Raw genomic sequence first — 22,045 nt, 5'->3', positions numbered from 1 at the left:
TTCCTGACCTTAGGGGCAAAGCTCTCAGTTTTTCCCCATTGAGTATGATATTCACTGTGGGTTTTTCATAGATGGCTTTTACGATATTGAGGTATATACCCTGTGTCCCTACACTCTGAAGAGTTTTAATCAAGAAAGGATGCTGTACTTTGTCAAATGCTTTTTCTGCATCTCTTGAGAGGATCATATGGTTCTTGTTCTTTCTTTTACTAATGTACTGTATCACATTGATTTGTGGATGTTGAACCAGCCTTGCAGCCCAGGAATAAACCCCACTTGGTCGTGGTGAATAATCCTTTTAATGTACCGTTGGATCCTGTTGGCTAGTATTTTGATGAGAATTTTTGCATCCATGTTCATCAAGGATATTGGTCTGTAGTTCTCCTTTTTGATGAGGTCTTTGTCTGGTTTTGGGATCAAGGTAATGCTGGCCTCATCAAATGAGTTTGGAAGTTTCCCTTCCATTTCTATTTTTTGGAACACTTGCAGAAGAATAGGTATTAATGCTTCTTTAAAAAATAAATGTTTGGTAGAATTCCCCTGGGAAGCCATCTGGCTCTGGGCTCTTGTTTGTTGGGAGATTTTTGATTCCTGCTTCAATTTCCTTAGTGGTTATGGGTCTGTTCAGGTTTTCTCTCTCTTCCTGGTTCAGTTTTGGTAGTTTATACCTCTCTAGGAATGCATCCATTTCTTCCAGATTATCTAATTTGCTGGCATAGAGTTGCTCATAATATGTTCTTACAATTGTTTGTACGTCTTTGGTGTTGGTTGTGATCTCTCCTCTTTCATTCATGATTTTGTTGACTTGGGTCCTTTCTCTTTTCTTTTTGATAAGTCTGGCCAGGGGTTTATCAATCTTGTTAATTCTTTCAAAGAACCAGCTCCTGGTTTCGTCGATCTGTTCTACTGTTCTTTTGGTTTCTATTTCATTGGTTTCTGCTCTGATCTTTATTATTTCTCTTCTCCTGCTGGGTTTAGGCTTTATTTGCTGTTCTTTCTCCAGCTCCTTTAGGTGTAGGGTTAGGTTGTGTATGTGAGACCTTTGTTGTTTCTTGAGAAAGGCTTGTAATGCTACATACTTTCCTCTTAGGACTGCCTTTGCTGTATCCCAAAGATTTTGAGCAATTGTCTTTTCATTTTCATATGTTTCCATGAATTTCTTAAATTCTTCTTTAATTTCCTGGTTGACCCATTCGTTCTTTAGCAGGATGCTCTTTAGCCTCCATGTATTTGAGTTCTTTCCGACTTTCCTCTTGTGATTGAGTTCTAGTTTCCAAGCATTGTGGTCCAAAAATATGCAGGGAATGATCCCAATCTTTTGGTACCTGTTGGGTTCTGATTTGTGACCCAGGATGTGATCAATTCTGGAGAATGTTCCATGGGCACTAGAGAAGAATGTGTGTTCTGTTGCTTTGGGATGGGATGTTCTGAATATATCTGTGAAGTCCATCTCGTCCAGTGTGTCCTTTAAAGCCTTTGTTTCCTTATTGATCTTTTGCTTAGATGATCTCTCCATTTCAATGAGGGGGGTGTTAAAGTCTCCCACTATTATTGTATTGTCGCTGTGTTTCTTTGATTTTGTTATTAATGCTTGTACAGTTGGCTGCTCCCACGTTAGGGGCATAGATATTTACAATTGTTAGATATTCCTGTTGGATAGACCCTTTAAGTATGATGGAGTGCCCTTCCTCATCTCTTATTATAGTCTTTGGTTTAAAATCTAATTTGTCTGATACAAGGATTGCCACCCCAGCTTTCTTTTGATGTCCATTAGCATGGTAAATGGTTTTCCACCCCCTCATTTAAATCTGGAGGTGTCTTTGCGTCTGAAATGAGTCTCTTGCAGACAGCGTATCGATGGGTCTTGTTCTTTTTATCCAGTCTGATGCCCTGTGTCTTTTGATTGGGGCATTTAGTCCATTTACATTCAGGGTAACTATCGAAAGATATGAATTTAGTGCCATGGGATTGCCTATAAGGCGACTGTTATTGTATATTGTCTGTGTTCCTTTCTGGTCTGTGTTACTTTTAGGCTCTTTCTTTGCTTAGAGGACCCCTTTCAATATTTCTTGTAGGGCTGGTTTGGTGTTTGCAAATTCTTTTAGTTTTTGTTTGTCCTGGAAGCTTTTTCTCTCTCCTTCTATTTTCAGTGACAGCCTAGCTGGATATGGTATCTCTCTCGTTTACCGCTCTAAATATATCATGCCAGTCCTTTCTGGCCTGAGAGGTCTCTGTGGACAGGTCCGTTGCCAATCTAATGTTTCTACCGTTGTAGGTTACGGACCTCTTGTCCCGAGCTGCTTTCAGGATTTTCCCTTTGTCTCTGTGACTTGTCACTTTTACTGGTAGATGTTGGGGTATTGACCTATTTTTATTGATTTTGAGGGGCTTCTCTGTGCCTCCTGGATTTTGATGCCTGTTTCCTTCCCCAAATTAGGTTAGTTGTCTGCTCTAATTTGCTCCAGTATACCTTCTGCCCCTCTCTCTCCTTCCTCTGGGATCCCACTTATTCTAATGTTGTTTCACTTTATGGTATCACTTATTTCTCGAATTCTGCCCTTGTGATCCAGTATTGTTTATCTCTTTTTCTCAGCTTCTTTATTTTCCATCATTTGGTCTTCTATATCTCCTATTCTCTCTTCTGCCTCATTTATCCTAGCAGTTAGAGCCTCCATTTTTGATTGCACCTCATTAATAGCCTTTTTGATTTCGACGTGGTTAGATTTTAGAAAGGGTTTCTCCAATAACTTCCGTGCTTTTTTCAAGCCCAGCTAGTACCTTTATAATCATCATTCTGAACTCTAGTTCTGACATCTTACTAATGTCTGTATTGATTAGGTCCCGGGCAGTTGGTACTGCCTCTTGTTCTTTTTGTTGAGGTGATTTTTTCCATCTTGTCATTTTGTCCAGAGGAGAATAGATGAATGAGAGAACAAAATGCTAACTGGGTGACAACGACCCCAGAAAAACACCAAACAAATCAGAAGAAACCCGAAACTGGGGGAAAAGAAAGGGAAATAAAAATAATAATAATATGATCAGGCTGGTGAATAGAACAGAGCCAAACTCTAGATTTTGGATGTATTTTGGTCTGTTAGAAGAAATTGCCTCCCAGAACTTTAAAGAATGAACAACTTATATATATACATATACAAAAAATAAGGCTAAATACAATGAAGGGATAAAATATGAGTGTAAACATGAAAATCAAAAAAGATTTTTAAAAAGGAATTGATAAGACGTTGGTTGAAAAAGGGAAGAAGAAAAATTCAACTAAAAAACAGAGAAAAATAAAAAATAAAATTTAAAAAATTAACGTTGAAAGACTAAAGAATCATGGGGAAAAAGCCATGAATTCTATGTGCAGTATTCCCCTAGCGCTGGAGTTCTGCCATTCTCATTGATCGGTAAACTTGGTCTTGGCTGGCTGTTCTTGCTGATCTTCTGGGGGAGGGTCCTTTTGCCATGGTTTCCAAATGTCTTTGCCCGAGTCAGAATTGCCCTGCCCTTGCTGGGTCCTGCTAAGTAATCGGCTTGGGTTCGCTCTCCAGAGCTTTTGTTCCCTGCAGCTTTCCATACAGCTTTGGAGGACAAGAGTGAAAATGGCGGCCTCCCTGTCTCTGCCCTGGAGGAGCTGAGAACTCGGGCCCTGCTCCTCAGTGCGCCCCCAGAGAAAAGCAGTCAGTCACTCCCCTCTTCCTGGTCTCCGGCCGCACTCCTTGCTCACCCAGCCTGTGACCGAGCGTTTGTTTCTGTCTCTGGCACCTGACTCCGTGTGGAGTTCCAAACCTTCCAGATCCCTGCGGTGCGCTCCTGCGCCACTCCTCCCGTGGGAGGAAGGGGAGTCTCCACGGATCTGCCGCTTGTTGGGTCCCTGCTGGAGGAGCAGTGGCCCAACTGTGCCGCGGATCACGGTTTATGGCAACCCCAAGCTGAGAGCCCGTGCCTCTGCTCGTCTCTGCAGCCGGCTTCCCCGCTCCATACCTGGGAGCTCTGCTGCACTCAGGCACCCCCGGTCTCTCTGTGACCCTGAAGGTCCTGAGACCACACTGTCCCGCGAGGGTTCACCCCTCCTCACCCCTCACTTAGCCACTGGAGCAACATCCCTCAGTGGAGCCAACTTCTGAAAGTTCCGATTTTGTGCTCCGCTGATCTATCACTTGCTGGTAGCGGCCTACGGTGGCCCCCTCCCTCGCTGTCTGTCCTCCCGAATATCGCCTCGGATTCACTTCTCCGCGCGTCCTATCTTCCAGTAAGTGGTCGCTTTTCTGTTCAGAGAGTTGTTGCTATTCTTTTCTTCGATCTCCTTTTGAGTTTGTAGGTGTTCAGAATGGTTTGATCCCTATCCAGCTGAATTCCTGAGACCAGAGGAAATCCAGGTCTCCTACTCCTCCACCATCTTGCTCCTCCCCTGAACTGCTCTTCAGCGTAGTAGCTTGTAGGGCTTGCAAAGCTCTTTGACTCTCAGGAGCTTTTTATTATTGCAGACAATAAATGTCATCACCCCCACTTATATTTTATTTTAAAATTTTTTATGCCAGTATGTTCATGTGCAGAATTCAAAAGCTGCAAAAGGATATATATCATAAAGTATTTCCCACTTACTCTCCTGCCATCCACTCACTCCTTTGCCCAGTGGCAGCCCGTGTCTAATTTCTTATATGTTTTTCCAGAGGTGTTTTATATTAAAGCAACAATTCTGCAGGGCGCCTGGGTGGCTTAGTCAGTTAAGCGTACAGCTTGTGATTTCGGCTGAGGTCATGATCTCCTGGGTCATGTGCTTGAACCAGGTCAGGTTTTGCACTCAGCAGGGAGTCTGCTTAAGGTTCTCTTCCCTCTGCCCCTCCCCCTACTCACATACATTCTCTCTCTCTCAAATAAATAAATAAATCTTAAAAAAAAAATTCTGTATAAATCTTTACCCCCATTTTAGAGACAAAGAAGTTGAGACTCAGAGATTTCAGTAATTGGCTCAGATCACAGAGATGGTAAGTGGTAGAGCCAGAATTCTCATGCAAGTCTTCCAGCTAAAAATCTGTTACATGTCAGATTCCAAATGCCTGGTAGATATTTCTTCTTGGATTTCATATCTCTTCCTATTTCTGTCCTTTCTCTGGGATTAGCTTATCTCCATAAATTCTCAGTCTTCATAAATGGAATCAACATTCTCTAGTCATGAGGTTTGAAATTTTGTATTAATTATTGAATCCTTCTTGTTGATTCCCTTTTACATCATCAGTTTCAAAACGCCTCTCATATTCACTCTCTACTCTCCATTTGAGCCCTCAAGCTGTAGTTAAGGCCATAGTCCATCACCACCTGCCTGGATTAATGCCCTAGGCTATAGGTTGGCTCTGTGGCCCTAACCTGTTTATCATTGCCATAATAATCTTCCTTAATGCTTTCAATAACATAATTCTCTCCAGTGGTTTCCTTTTTCCTTTAACCATTAAACTTAAATTACTCTAACTTCAAGGCCAACTTTAATCTGGCCTAATATTCCCTGTTCAGTGTTTCTCTGTCTTGGCCTTCATCCGTTTTGGACATATCTCCTGTTAGGCCACAAATAAATATTCCATAATCTGGCCTAACTGCCACACTGCTTGTTTGCTTCATCTCCATCACTGTCTTCCCTTTCATTACCAGAAACCTACTTTGTCTTTCAAGTCCATTTCCATTCCTGCCATGATTATTTGTTCCTGCTGCTGTTTTTGTTATTAGCTAGGGTTTTCTTTCAGTTGAAAAAGTACACATGCACATGATAAAAAATTCAGAGTTTAAGGTGAATAGTGAGCGAAAACACGTCTGTCTTGTAAGTCATCTCTTCTCTCAGCTCTCCCCTGCAGAGGTGGTCAGTGTTAACTAGTTTCTTATGTATCCTTCTGAATTTTGTCGTCCATAAAAAAGCATGTGTATGTCCTTTCTATTTTCTGTATGAAAATGAAAATAGTTTATGCACGTTCTGAACCTTTTATCTCTTCACAGTACATCTTGGGGAACATGTGGTATTAGTACTTAGATCTGCTACATTCTTTCAGCAGTTGTGTGGTACTGCCTTTATATTTCCAGTTCCACCGATGAACATTAAGAGTTGTTTCCAGTACTTTTACTCTTACTGTTTACACTGCTACATTGACTAGTTTGTTAAAAAAAGAAAATCATCATTGCTCACAATGATGATACATTTCTAAAAGAGGATTTCTTGGGTCCAATGATACATACAATTAAAGTTTTTATATGTAATGCCAGTTACCCACTAATGAGGTTTCTATTTTACCTTTCTGTCGGTAGTGTGACAGCGACTGTTGCCCCACACAGCTTTCAGAACTATGTCTTATTAAACTTTACTCCTGTACAGTCTGGTGAAAAAAATCTCTTATTTTAAATGTTTCAAATTAGGAGTGAGATTTAGCATCTTCTTTTTAAAAGGCATTTGTATAAATTTTATCTGTGAACTCATTTTTCTATTGTGGTGTTTGCCTATCTGCTAGTAAGAACGTTTTATATACGAAGGTGATTGGGCCTTTATTGACCTTACATGATATGAACATTTTTCCCAGATTTGTCAAATATCTTTTTACTTTTTCTTTTCCTATGTTAGCCCTTAGTATTTCTTACAGTTTTGGTTTTTATTTGCCATTAAAAAGAAACAAAGGTCTAGATTTATTTTACCCAGATGGCTGGCCAGTTGTCCTTGAGCTGTTTATCGAAAAGTCCCTCTCATTTGAAATGCCATTAGTGTATATTAAATTCTGTGTATTTGAATCCATTTCTGGAACAAGTTTGCTCTCATTGATTTCTCTGTCCATGAGTAGGAAAAACTTCTTTGACTTCTACAGGTTTATTATACATTTTATATTTGGTGGGGTTTGTTTTGTCCCTCATACTTCATCAGAATTTTTCTGGATATATTTTGATTTTGATTTTTCCATATGATCTTTAGAAACAGATTATGTAAATCTTTCCACTCCCAAGATTGTGTTGACATTTTTATCTGGGACATAATAAATCTATTGTTTAACTCTTTTGAAATTTTATTTTTGATTTTTTCCCTAGTCTTTAAGTTTTGCTATTTTCTGAACTTTTGTCTTTGTGGGAGAATGGGAATTAGTTTAATTTAGCAGGGCGTTATTTGACCACTTATATGACATGTCCTAAGAGTAGAGGTGCAGGATAAGGCAAGAGTCACTGTAGTACGAGCACTTACCCATAGTTGACGTTACTTAAAGAAACACGAGCATCTTGTTTCTGGTAATTCTTCAGACCACGGTAGTCCGGAGTAGAGTGGATGATCCAAAATGGAGGAGGACAGACAGTGCATTCACTTGCATACAAGATAGACTGTCATGCTCCGTTATTTTTTAAAAATATAGATATATGAACTAATATTCGTATCTCTCCATGAAGTAAAGTACAGTGGAGGTTCTGCTTTTGTGGACTGAATAATACTTAATTTCCAGTGAGCTTAATAAAAAATCAGTCATGATGACCTTTTTTTTTTTTTAAATGGACTTTATTCTTCAGAACAGGTGTAGATTTACAGAAAAATGGAAAAGATGGTACAGAGGGTTGCCACACACCCCACACCCAGTTTCCCCTGTCATTGTTTGCCATTAGTGCAGCACATTTGTTAAAATTAATAAACCAGTGTTGGTACATCATTATTATTAACCAAAGTTCATTCTTTGTTCTGGTTGCTTTAGTTTTTGCTTAGGGTCCTTTTTCGGTTCCAGAGTCCCATCTAGGAAACTGCATTAGATTTCGCCCATGTGTCTCCTGATATTCCTCATGGCTCTGGCAGTTTGAAGTTTTTTATTGTAGATAGAATTTTTCTAAAAGCTAGAACATTTAAAACAAGTGGACAGTTTTAAGGTATTTCACCTTCTGTGTTCCCTTTTCTTCTGTATTCCAGGCACTCTGTGAATGTGCCCTCCAGACTCCTTATGACAGCCTGAAACTCGGGATGCTGTCTGTCCTTTCCACACTGTCAGGGACCATTGCCATCAAACATTACTTCAGCATAGCTTCAGGTAAGGAGAAGGGAGAGGACATATGGAGAATGTGCTAGTCCCTTTTCTCATGTTGATGGTTCAGGTTGTTTCTTCTGTAAAGCCTTAGAATCCAGAACAGTTTCAGTCTTGTACTCTGTTGTATGCCAGTGACTTATCTGAGAATGATTTCTTCTACTAATGCCTGTGGTCATAATATTTTGCATCCTTGATCATAATTCAAGGGTATTGTTTTGTCTAGATTTGCCCTGTTTTGAATTATATGTATGTGAAAGAATATTTTTGAGGATACTTAACATAGCTAGTTTGCTTTTGTTATGTCTCTGAGTTAAAGTGCCCTTTGGATTTAAGTACATTTCAAAGGCCAGATGGTGGTGAATTTTAAAAGCAAATGTCATATGCCTTCTTTTAGGTATATATTATCCCTCTGGAAAATGATTAAAAGAAAACTTTACCCCAGTTCAATAACACTTTCCTAGTTGCCTATTGCAGATGGTTTAACTTCAAAAATGCCTTAATTAATGCCCAGCGAGGAGCTTGCTTACCTAACAGACATGGCTAAAGTGTTTTGTTTTGTTTAATGCAGGTTTTGTGGTGGATCTGTATTGCTTCCTGTTTTAGTCCATTAATTTGAATTGAGGTAGCTAAGAATTACAATGACCCTTTGTCCTTTTTATGGTTTCACAGCCTTTGAACTTAACTGGGTAAAGGGAATTCCCTACCATATATATAAGGCTTGATAGGAAGATAAAAATACCTGGGACCCTGTTTGCCAGGCCTCCTTGCCAGCTAGGGTGCACACATGTGGCCTGGACTCAGGGCTCATGTCATACCATGGGCTGAATTGGGAGCCAGTCACGATAAGAAGTAGGGAAGTGGGAGAATCCGGTCTAGCGCTACAGCAGTGACCGCGGCCACACCGTTTGTGGGGTCTCCCGTAACAGTGGGCATTTGCTCTGTCATGGTACCTCTGGCAGCAGTGTAAGCCGTGACATCGAGCTTAACTAATTCTTCACTGAACTAATTCTGTGCACGGTTTGGGCTGTGATCTTGCTTGGTCGCTAGCCTGGCCTTTTTCCTGTGCATTTTCTAACTTAGTTTTCTAGGCTTTCCAGTAATTCTGTGAGGTATTTCTATGTCAGTTTTCTACTGCTTTGCAGTAAGTCACCTCAAAACTTAGTGGCGTAAGGGACCTACCTGTAGGTGGCTCAGTCGGTTAAGCATCTGCCTTCAGCTCAGGTCGTGGTCCCAGGGTCCTGGGATCAAGTCCTGCCTCGGGCTCCTTGCTCAGCAGGGAGCCTACTTCTCCCTCTGCCTGCCACTCCCCCTGCTTGTGCTCTCTCTCTCTGACAAATAAATAAATAAAATACTTAAAAAAAAAAAAAAAAACTTAGTGGCTTAAAACCATCACCATCGTATTTGCTCTGATTCTGCATATCAGCAATTTTGACTGACTTCAGCTGGGTGCTTCTCCCAGTCTCACGTGGGCTTTTACTCTTAAGATTGCAGTCATCTCGAACCTTGACCATTCTGGATGGTCTAAAGAGGCCTCATTCACCCAACTGGAGGTTGAAAGGCTTTCAGCAGAGCAGCTTGGTTCTCCTCCATGTGCCTCAGCAGGCTAGCTTAGCCTTGTTTACATTATGATCTCAGGGTTCTAGCGGGAACCAAAGAAGGAAGCCACCAGCACATGAGCACTTCTTAGTCTTTTCCTTGCGTATTTTTTAATGTCTGAATAGCCAGAGCAAGCGACACAGCCAAGCCGAGATAAGTGGGGAAATAAACACCTCTTGAGGCAAGGAATTAGAAAATTGCATCACAAAGGGGCATGCCAACAAGGGACGGGATATATTATCACAGCCCTTTTTATCAATAATCTATCATATACCCATTGTACTTTTGAGAAATTCTTTTCCTGCATAAATCAGCCAGTCTCAGTTTCTCAGCTTATAGTTAATATCTTTGACTGACATCCTACTTTAAAAGAGCTGCAAGAGTATTAATTGTATCTTATAATTTATAAGTGTCTTCCCATAGAAGGTCTCATTGCTTCTGTACAAGTAGCCTTTCAAGCAAGGCGCATAGAAAGGAGTTTATAAGTATTAAAATTGAGGCTTACAAAGTTTCAACAATATGTCCAAAATCACATACTTGATGACATGCCTTAGTCTAGGCCTGAACCCAAAAGTTCTGATCCAGTGTTCATTTTTATACTAAACGGGCCTAGAAGCAGAATGACTTTGTTTTTCTTTATTTTATAATTCCAAAGTCATTTGTAAGCCTCTGTCAAGTTATAATATTCAAGCAATTCTCAAGCTTTGCCCTTTTATTGAATTTTAAATTTTATTAAATTGCAGTTTGTATATGGAATTAAGCAAAAGGCTTAAATAACCAGACTAGGTAATGTTCACAAGAAATAAAAGTCAAGGATTTTCCAAAATTAGGTTATTTCCATAGGCAATAGTAAATGTTTAAGTATGTTTTCATTGATTAGATTTTTTCAATATAAGCAGGATCGTTTGTAAAACAAACTTAAATTTAGTGTCTAAATGATCACTAACAAATGGCTCGTAAGCATATAAGATGTTCAGTATCACACATACCTAAGAAAATGCCAAATAAAACAATACTGAAATACTTTACCAATCCATCAGATTGGCAAAGATTCAGAAGTTTGATAACATGCTGTGTTGACAATGATATGGGTGAACAGCCACTCATTCATTGCTGGTGGGGTTGTGAATTATTAAATGTCTGCATAGGTGATTTGGAAATATTCATCAAAATTACAAATGACCCAGAAATTCCACTTCTGGGAATTGAACCTACTAATATATTGACACATTTGAGAAATGACGATGTATAAGATTATTCATAGCATCAGAGTATGTAATAGCAAAACATTGTCCATCAGCAGGGATGTAGTATAAAAAAAATCCATCAATAACGATCTCATTAAAGAAATTATGATACACAACTGCAATAGAAGTCAATATAATTTATTAAAGAGAATATATGGCATGGAATAATCTACATGATATGTTTAAAGGGCAATAAAGAAGGATGTAAAACTGGAAAAAGGAAAAAAATCGAGAAATGTATGTGCCTGCAAATGTATAGCCTCTGGAATGATACATAAGGAACTGATAATATTGGGTGCATGAGGAAGACTCTTCATTCACTGACTTTCTAGCTTTTTCTACTATTTGTTGAACCTTTTGAACCAGGTGAATTTATCTGAGTAAATAATTTTTTAATAAATAAAAAATTAAATTAAAAATAGTTTTGTCCTTAAAACTGTAAACATAGAAAAATGCTGGGCGCCTGGGTGGCTCAGTTGTTAAGCGTCTGCCTTCGGCTCAGGTCATGATCCCAGGGTCCTGGGATCGAGCCCCGCATCGGGCTCCCTGCTCAGCGGGAAGCCTGCTTCTCCCTCTCCCACTCCCCCTGCTTGTGTTCCTGCTCTCGCTGTGTCTCTCTGTCAAATAAATAAAATCTTTAAAAAAAAAGAAAAATGCTGCAAAATATATTTTAAAGGCAGAATATTGGCTATTACCTACTTACTGTGATTATGTGTGAATTTTTAAATTTTGAATTTTTCTGATTTTTTTCCAAGTTTTCTATGATGAGTCTTCATAGAAAAAAGGAAAAATGCAAGTTGCAAAACATGTTTGTAAATCTATTAATGAGTCTGTATTGTCCAAATCATACGGGCAAGACAAAGAATGGAGGAAATGCAAGTTCCATAGTCTTGAAAAAACTTTTCTAATATTTTGCCTTTTTTTTTTTTAAGATTTTTTATTTATTTACTTGACACAGAGAGAGAGACAGCTAGAGAGGGAACAAGCAGGAGGAGCGGAGAGGGAGAGGCAGGCTCCTGGCTGAGCAGGGAGCCCGATGCGGGGCTCGATCCCAGGACCCTGGGATCATGACCTGAGCAGAAGGCAGACGCTTAACGACTCAGCCACCCAGGCGCCCCTATTTTGCCTTAAATTTTAAAAACACTGAGGGTTTACCTGAACTAGTACTTTTATGTTAAACTGGAAAACACATGTCCCCCACTGCCTGGGATGGGGTCTTGGTTTATGCCTGTTGTAATTAGGAATATGATCAAAAAATATGATCACCTTTGGTGTGAGAAGCAAGGTTGAAGTTGATGGAAATCATGGAAAAATAAGCAAGAATGGAAAAAGGAAGGCAGGAACAAGAGACTCTGCTAAAAAGCTGAAAAGCTTTAATCTCCTGATTCTTCTTAAAGTTCATTCACTTATACCTGAGAGTTTCTCTACTATAAATAAATATATTCACAACATAAACCTTACATTACAGAATTTCAAGTGTGAATTTTAAAAGTTGCTGCAGGGACATCTGGGGGGCTCAGTCGGTTAAGCGGCTGCCTTCTGCTCAGGTCATGATCCCAGGATCCTGAGATCAAGTCCCTCATTTAAAATCTTAGTTATGCCCTACCCCTGCCTCTGGGCTTCAGTTTCTTTTGTAAAAATAGGGCATTGAATCATGTGATTTCAGAATCCTTTCCAGTTCTAAAATCATGAATTCTGGGGGCGCCTGAGTGGCTTAGGCAGTTAAGCATCTGCCTTCAACTCAGGTCATGATCCCGGAATCCTGGGATCAAGCCCTGCATCAGGCTCCCTGCTCAGTGGAGACCCTGCTTCTCCCTCTGCCCCTTACCTGTTCATGCTCTCTCTTTCGCTCTCGCTCTCGCTCTCTCTCTCAAATAATAAAATCTTTTAAAAAAGTAAAAATAAATAAAACCATGAATTCTGTGTAAACCTTTTGCAGTATAACTATCTGCCATCCATTGAGGTGGGAAAAGCAAACTTAAAATTTTTGTTTCTCTTTTTCTTTCCTCTCATGAAGGTAAGGTTTATCTGATAAGAGGCCTAAAATTGACATCCGTTTTAATGAGAATCCATTTGCACTCCCAAGATACAGTCTTTAGTTGTTTTGGCTTTGCTGTGTTCCTTAGTCCATTTTTGTTAATATTTTTGTGGGAAAGTTCTGTATTATTTTAGATCCCAGTCATTATAAACTACTAGGACATACCTATTCTAAGTTCCTTGACAGGAGAAACAGGAATGATGGTTTATGTTGATGATGGAGTACAAGTAGATGGAACAATGAACCTATATGTTGAACTGCTTTTGAACTTTATAAGTGGATTAAGTCTGTGCTACTTTTCTCTTCTTGTTTAGGAAATGTGGGTTCTTCTCCCAGATCCTCTGACTTGGTCAGATTAGCCCAAGAGTGCTGTTACCATAATAACAGGGGCATTGCAGCTCATGGAGTACGAGTCCTAACTAATATAACGGTCTCTTGTCAAGAAAAAGGTGAGTTTGATCAACACTGATACTATGTATCAACTTTTAGGTTGAAGTTTGGGTGGAATTCTGTGTGTGTGTGTGTGTGTGTGTGTGTGTGTGTGTGTGTGTGTTTTTAATCTCTTCTTTTTAGCATATATGCTTTTATCTACTGGTTGCCTCCTAAAGTCTACTTAGAGCAGGTTTTCTCAAAACTACTTAATCCTATGAAAAATAAAAATATATATATATGAGGACCTTGGGATTGGGATTATGAAATTGAAAGGTTTCATAGAGCATTGCCCATTTCCTCCCAGTGCTTCACTTTGCATGCATGGTGCTGTGGATAGGGATCACTTTTGACTGCCTGTGCTGTGGTATGACAATTTGTTCACATGTGCAAAAACCTGGAAAATTGAGGAAAAAATACCTTAAGTTATCAAGGGGCTTAAGTAACAAATAGTTTCACCTAGGAGCAAATGAATTAAGAGAGTAATATGAATTAAATTTGCCTAGAATTTGTCTCTAGGTATTTAAAGCATTAAGCTCATTTGCATAATTTATGATGTGAATAGAAAATGTTTATATTTTATTTTATTTCTAATATTTTTGACCTAAAGACCTGAATAAGTTCAAGCTGGCGTTCAAAAACAGCAGTGTATTTTGTTTTTTTGTTTTATAGGATGTGAATAGAAAACAATGCTTATATTTTCTTGTATTCCTGATATTTTTGACCTAAATGCTTGAATAAGTTAAAGCTGGTGTTCAAAAACAGATTGTACTTTGAATGTTTCTTCTGTTTCGGTGTTTATTTTGATCTTCATTAAGGATCGTAAGCGGGGATCTTACCCACACTAGACGTCAGCACTGCTCATTCCTAGTACCTGTTTTTTTCTAGCACCCTGACCTTCACTAGACTTAACACTGTCAAGCCCTACACTAACTCAGGTGACATTTCTTTAAAATTGTTCTTTAAATGCTGATTCTTATTTGAATAATTAAACCTGTTTTATTTTTGGTATAGTAATGAGTATTTTCTACCATGTAACAGAAAACTGTGTTCTCAAAGTTCATATATATTAACCTTAATATGGTTAATTAATATATTCAGAATTTTCTAGAACTGCTAGAGAAATTCGAGCCCTAAGGTAGTAGAAAGATGCTATAGTACTGCTATTACATGAGACACCTTAAGGGGTTTGTTCTTTGTGGTCTGACTTAAAATATTAATAAGGTTATGTGGGGTTTTCATTACTTCCTAAAAGGGTTTCAATTTTCATTAGAAAGTTACATTGTAGGTGAAAATGGACAAGCATAATTTGTGCCTAGTTAGGAAGATTAAAAATTTATATCTAGTTAGGAATGATTCATGTCTGGTTAGGAAGGTAATACATGGTTTGCTGTTCCTAGTATTTTCCTCAGCTGAGCTGGTGAGATTGTTTTCAGTTACGCTTTATTTATACTTTTGTGGCTTTAGCTCTTGATTTAACATGGGTATACATACCTTTTTTTTAAATATTAGTTTCAGGTGTACAACATAATGATTTGATATTTGTGTATATTGTGAAATGGTCACCACAGTCTAGTTAACATCAGTCACCATACATAGTTATAAATTTTTTTTCTTGTGATGAAAATTTTTAAGATCTACTCTCTTAACTTTCAAATATGAAATATACAGTATTATTAACTATACTCGCCATACTATACTCATTTTATAACTAGAAGTTTGCACCTTTCAACCCCCTTCTCCCATTTTGTCCACCATCTGCCTCTGGCAATCACCAATCTGTTCTCTGTACCTGTGAGCTCAGTTTTTCTTTGCTTGTTTGTTTTAGATTTCACATGTAAGTGTGAAATCATATGGTATTTGTCCTTTTCTATCTGACTTCAAGATCAACATAATGCCTTCAAGATCAACATAATGCCTTCAAGATCGATCCATGTTGTCTCAAATGTCAGGTTTTCCTTCTTTTTATGGCTGAATAATAATCCATTGTGTATCAGTACCATTCTTTATCCATCCACCCACTAGTGGACTCAGGTTGTTTCCATATCTTGGCTATTGTAAATAATGCTGTGATGAACATGGGGGTGCATATGTCTTTTTGAGTTAGTATTTTCATTTTCTTTGGGTAAATACCCAGAAGTGGAATTGCTGGATCATATGGTAGTTCTATTTTTAGGTTTCTGAGGAACCTCCACACTGTCTTCCATAGCAGCTGCATCAATTTGCATCCCCACCAACAATGCACAGGGTTCCCTTTTCTCCACATCCTTGCCAGCTTGTTACTTCTTGTCTTTTTGATAATAGCCATTCTAACAGGTATGAGATGATATCTCATGGTTGTTTTTGATTTGCATTTCCCAGATGATTGGTGATGTGAGCATCTTTTCATGTACCTGTTAGCCATCTGGATATCTTACTCAGAAAAATTTCTCTTCAGGTCCTCTGCTCAGTTTTTAATTGGATGGTTTGTTTTTTGCTATTAAGTCATATGAGTTCTTTATATATTTTGGGTATTATCCCCTTACCAGAAACATGATTTGCAAATATTTTCTCCTATTTTCATTTTGTTGATGGTTTCCTTTGCTGTGCAGAAGCCTTTTAGTTTGTTGTAATGTATATATTTTTAGAATTGTCAGTATAATGGAAAAATAGAAGTCCGAAGATAGGCTTTACATTTCAGAAGTAATGGCACGTGTACTTTTTCAGGAAGGTTAGCTTTACACATAACAGTGTTTCTTATATCTTCGACTTCTTAACGGTTTTTTCTTCTAAGTGCGCGCGTGCATGTGTGTGTGTGTGTGTGTATGTGTGTATTTAATCTTCTCTACTTGACCACTGTAAAACTTAGTGTTTTTCCTCTAGACCTTTTGGCACTGGAACAGGATGCTGTCTTTGGCCTGGAATCCCTTCTGGTACTTTGTAGTCAAGATGATAGTCCAGGTGCTCAAGCCACTTTAAAGGTGAAAATATCACTTATCTTAATATAATGCCTGTTTTTATTGCCTAAACTAGGGATTGGCAATCTCTCTATAAAGGACCAGATAGTAAAATATTTTAAGTTTTGTAGGCTATCTACTCTTTGTCACAACTACTCAGTTCTGCAGTGGTGGGATGAAGCAGCCATCGGCCGTGTGTGAAAGGGAACGGATAGGCAGCGTGGTGGTGTGGTAGTAAAGCTTTATTTATAAAGCCTGGCTGGAGTTGGCCAAAGGGCAGTGGTTTGTCAACTCTGGTTCAAACAAACATTTGCCCTTGATCTTCACTTTCAAAACTATCACGTTGACCATTGTTATTCCAAAGGATAGACAAAGTAAAAATCTGAGCTTTGGCTTATTTTGCCATCAGTTGACAGTGTTTATTAAGTTGTAGTAAATACATATGAAGGTCCTAGATGATATAAAGCAAAGGGAAATAGGCAGAGCTCCTGCACTTTAGGAAGTTTATAATCTGAGGTGACACTGGTAAGAGATATTTAAGATTTCTTATTATATTTTTACTATATTTAAGATACTAGAGATATTTAAGACTTTCAAAATGTGAAATGAGACTACTCTTACTGGAGTGAAATATGAAATATAATTTGTGATGGTACAAAATTAAGAGAAGTGGGATTAATAGAAGTAAAAAGCTACTAGGTAGACATTGGAGATTATAAGAACGATAGCTTGTCTAAGGTGTGATTTGAAGGAAGTCATAACTTAGTTTAGCATGTTAAGGAAAGGTTTGATGTCATAGTGATGAACAGTAAAGATATTAATACCATTAAATAAAAGCTGGTAAGAGGTGGAAAGGGAAGTAGGCAACATGTGTTTGGCAAGTGATTCATCCCCGGAATCCCTTTGGAACCACAATAAATTTATTTAAAAGTTTAAAAAAGAGAAAGAGAGAAAGAAACAAACCAGATCCTTTTCCCACCAATTGTAGGTGTCAATAAAACACTGGACTCAACACAGTGGGACATATATAGATGATCACAAAGGTCCCTGTGTTAGAGGAGTTCCCCAGCTAGAGGATACTGACATTTATCTAAGGGACTAGAATAGCAAGCAGAATGCACTAAGTTCCTTGGTGTAGTACAAACAGAAGTGCAATTCTAATGAGAGGACAGAGTTGGGAGTGATGCCTTTCAACTAAGGATGTTAGCAAAGACTTGCACAAGGAGATGTCATGTGAGTTAAGCCTTGAAAGATGGCGTAGAATTTCAACATTGAGGAAAGATCATTTGAACCCAAGGGACCGCTGCTACTAAAGGCATGAAAACAGAAATGTACTTGTTATGTTGGAAGAATGGTGAATAACCCACTATGGCTAGATGATATAATATATAAGATTGGAAAAATTGTTTGCAGCTCTGTCATGGAGTATAATCAAATATCATGCCAAGGAACTTTTTCTTGTTTCTATAGGTAGTGAGATATTAAATTTTTTTTTTTAAGATTTTATTTATTTGACAGAGAAAGACACAGCGAGAGAGGGAGCACAAGCAGGGGGAGTGGGAGAGGGAGAAGCAGGCTTCTGCCGAGCAGGGAGCCCAATGCGGGGCTCAATCCCAGGACCCTGGGATCATGACCTGAGCTGAAGGCAGATGCTTAATGACTGAGCCACCCAGGTGACCCGAGATACTAAAATTTTAAAGTAATGGACATGCTGTGACCTTCTTTGTAATTATTGTTATTTAAATGGATCTATTATGTGCCCAACTTTGTTGACAACTTGTATATACATTTCTTTCCTTCTTTACAAAAACCCATTGAGTGAAATTTTCCCCCTTTAATACTCATGAGGAAATTAAGATTCAGAAAGATAAAATAACTTGTTGAAAGATACCTAGCTAATCAAGGGCAAGCTGATCTTCAAATCTGGATCGTCAGATTCTGAAGACATCATTGTGTCTTCCTAACTCATACTGAAAGCTACATGGCTGTAGTGTGAAGGATGGGTTAATGGGCCCATCTTTTTAAGAGACTGGAATTAGGGAGAGAGATTTATGTTGCGGTAGAGAGAATGGAAAGCAGGTAGATATTGAAAACTGGACAAAAGTGGAAATGACGAGATGTAGCAATCAGTTGGCTATTTAGAAATGAGAGGACTTCTGCTTTCTGGTTCTAGTGGCTGGGATATTAGTTGATGCCATTAACTGGCCTGAATAGAAGTTCTAAAGCCAATTGGTTTTTTGGAATTCAGGTGAGAAGTGAGAGAGAAAATTAGGAGTTTCTTCCCCACTTCTGTGTGCTTAAGAGTCACCTAGGACACCTTTTTTGAACTTCAAACTATCAGTAACCCAAATACTAAAAAAAAAAGTTAATCCATTAAGTTTGGAATAGGTAGGGTCTGGGAATCTATATTTTTATTAGCATGCTGGGTGATGCTGGCATAGCTAAGTTTACAAACCATACTTTGGAAGCAATTTTTGAAAAGCAGTGAAAGTGCAGTATGGTGAGATCCCATTTGGCGTGTATTTTGCCTCTTCAGCATTGTGATTTTCTCTTCAAGTCTTTTTTTTTTTAATAATCTTAGATTGAAATGAGTGGTTAATATACAGTCCTGACTTATTTTCATTTTAAAACATGGCACATTTGTAGATTTTCATAAGATTTAGTACGCTGTGTGTTTCTTAATGAAGGAAAATGTTATGCCTACAAAAAGACCTTTTCCTTGATTTTTCCTGTTCCTTGATTTTTCTTAATAACTATACAGAGTTCTTTCTTTAAAGCGTCTGTTAATACCTTCAAAGTATAACTGGTCCATTTTCTATTCAATATGCAGATTGCTCTAAACTGTATGGTGAAGTTGGCCAAGGGCAGGCCTCACCTTAGCCAGTCAGTGGTTGAGACCTTGTTGACCCAGCTGCACAGTGCTCAGGATGCTGCGCGGATCCTGATGTGCCATTGCCTGGCGGCCATTGCCATGCAGCTGCCGGTGCTGGGTGATGGCATGCTTGGGGACCTCATGGAGCTCTACAAGGTGATTGGACGATCAGCCACAGACAAACAACAAGAACTTCTGGTAAAGAGCTGCCTTTTGAACCTACTGGGGATGAATAGATCTGGTCTAGTGGGAATTACTTTAGGAAATCAATGTTACTGTTTGACTTTACTTAAAAAGGTTAAAGTAATTGGGGCACCTGGGTGGCGCAGTCGGTTAAGCATCTGACTCTTGATTTTGGCTCAGGTGATGATTCAGGGTCATGAGATCACGCCCTGTGTCAGGTGCCATGCTCATTGCCCAGTCTGCTTGAGATTCTCTGCTTCTCCCTCTGCCCCTCCCCCTGCTCACTCTCTCTCTCAAATAAACAAATCTTAATGAAGAATAGAGCTCAAATTGAGTATTCATTGAAGTATTAACAACCATGAAAAAAATGTTGATTTTGTCTAAAATGACATGTTCTTAGTAAAATAAAATTTTCTTCCTTAAGAAAAAAAAAATAAACCTTTTTTTTTAAAAAAAGATTAAAGTAATTATGTAAGATCAAGAGTATGCTGAAGTCAGAATAGAAGTGGAACGATGAGCTTTTGACTATTTCCAACTTTTGATTTACAAAGCTCTGTTTAGTTCGGATCTAAAACTGCCTTCTTCCTTAGCCCTGTCAGATCAGTTTAGTGTAGCAAAGCCTTCAGTCTGATATTTTTATTTTATTACAAAGTGAAAATAAAATTTTTTCCTTCTTATACAAAGCAAATAATGAACTAAACCCTGTTATATACTTTCAAAAGTGTAAGTTAAAGACCTAATGATTAACAGTGACCATAAATTAACCCAAGTTGCTTTTTTCCAATTCAGGACCTCTTTACCTGTTTAGAATCCAGTTTAGATTTCAGTATAGTCCTGGGGTTGAGAAAGGTGTGTGATTAGAAACAGAAGGCACAGAACCTATATAGTAATGTTTAGTTGAAAGTTCTCCAGGGCTGAGAGTAGGCTTCATTCTAAATAAGCATAAATGAGATGTAATCCTTATTGTGGTCATCCGAAGTTAGGGGTTGTGGAAAAAGGAAATGAGATTTCTTACTCAAGCCCATTTTATATTTTATCCTCCAGGGGGCGTTGGGTAAAAGATTGCCCCCGTCTCATTCCTATCAGGAAAGATTACCCTGGTGACCAAGTGGCAGTGGTCATGGGAATAACATCATACAGTTTTCACAATATATACGGACCTTTGTATGTATCAGCCTCAGAATACTAATAAGCAAATTTTTTTGTTTATTTTTATTGAAATGGCATTTTAGTGAAGTTTATTTTTTATTGAAACGGCATTTCCAACTAATGTTCTTTATCCCATTTTTGTTAGTACTGTTATGAGGCAGTTTTAAATTATGAAACATAGTATTCAAAAAATATAAGGAATAATATGAAAACATTTGCATCCATCACCTAGCTTAGGGAAAATTATTCCCAGTCTAGTTGAATTGTACCTCCCTTACAATATCTTCTTCCTTCTCCCAGAGGTTACCACTGTCCGGAATTTCATGTTCATCATCCCCATGCATGTCATACATTTACTACCTTAGAATATATCCTAATTAATAAGCAGTATTATTTTGCATATCTTTAACTTTATATAAATGTTATCTTGTTCCATGAAATCATTTGCATGTTGTCCATCTTTGCCTATTTTGTGTGAATCATCTATAGAGATAAGTGTATCTCTAGTTTACCCATTTCTCTACTATATAATATTTTATTGTGTGATTATATCATAATTTACCTACCCATATTTATGGGCATTGTTTCTAATTATTTGCTATTGTAAACAATGCTCTGAGCAATGGAATAAATTGCTTAATGACTTCAAAGTGGAAAATTAATAAATGTCAAAGGAAAACAAATTTGATGGGCTCTAGTTTTTGTCCCTTTTGGGTAAAGTCATCTGTGACATTGGATAAAATTACATGTTTTCCTTATTTCTCTTACTTCTCGCTCAATGTTAGGTGAGTTTGGCCACTGTGATTTTTGTGGCCAGTCAGAAAGCACTCTCTGCTGAAGTAAAGGCAGTAATTAAACAGCAGCTTGAAAGTGTCTCCAATGGATGGACTGTGTACCGAATTGCCAGACAGGCATCCAGAATGGTATGTATTATCCTTCTCTAGGACCCAGGTTGGCAAAAATAGCAAAGCTTAGATTGTGTGATTCTGACTCCTAGTCAAAACTGAAAATAAATATGGAAGTACGTTTTAATCATGGGCTTGAAAGTTTTTAACTTTTCTCATTTCAGAATGGTATGTATGTTGTTACAGGGTAAATTCTACAGGAATTCAAAAAATATGAGCTCTTTCTGGCTGAAGGTTATTAGTGGCACTTCATTTTTCCCTATACTCTCATATCCACAGTCGCCTCCCACCCACCACTTCTGTCCTCCATTATCAGTACCCCACATCTTTCTTCCCTCCCTCCCCCCAACCTTGTCATTCTTACATGGAGTGGGGGGCAAGTTTTGGTATGCTGTTCCCTTCTCAGTCATATGGAAAGCCTACCAATTTTTATTTTGTTTGAGAGGAAATATAGAGCTTGGGTAGTATAGAAATCCTTTGGATACAAGTCCAGAGAGCAAAGTTTGAGAAGCATTATTCTAGGTATTGTAATGCATGTTCTCATTTTACCGCGTTTCTCAAATAGGGGAGAGCTCTATTGGCAGGACAATTCTTTGTTATACCTAACACCCCCAAGCATCCAGGTGCTGCAGGATATTGAGCATCCCTGGCCCCCAGGCCTTC

At 38.4% G+C, this 22,045-nt stretch overlaps 1 protein-coding gene across 2 annotated transcripts in view; it reads left to right on the top strand.

The window, feature by feature from the left end:
• Positions 1-22,045, top strand: part of INTS7 (integrator complex subunit 7) — a 103,019-nt gene that overhangs the window by 43,988 nt on the left and 36,986 nt on the right. For both annotated transcript variants that reach the window (XM_027613388.1, XM_027613387.1), the window contains 5 exons: positions 7,913-8,030; positions 13,223-13,357; positions 16,200-16,297; positions 19,104-19,343; positions 21,263-21,400. In XM_027613388.1, coding sequence (XP_027469189.1) covers positions 7,913-8,030; positions 13,223-13,357; positions 16,200-16,297; positions 19,104-19,343; positions 21,263-21,400 — 729 coding nt within the window. The remainder of the gene's footprint in view (positions 1-7,912; positions 8,031-13,222; positions 13,358-16,199; positions 16,298-19,103; positions 19,344-21,262; positions 21,401-22,045) is intronic.

Source organism: Zalophus californianus, chromosome 10 (genome assembly GCF_009762305.2).
Source record: "Zalophus californianus isolate mZalCal1 chromosome 10, mZalCal1.pri.v2, whole genome shotgun sequence".
Lineage (NCBI taxonomy): Eukaryota > Metazoa > Chordata > Mammalia > Carnivora > Otariidae > Zalophus > Zalophus californianus.
The sequence above is the reverse complement of the archived record's forward strand: the minus strand, read 5'-3'. Positions and strand labels throughout refer to the sequence as shown.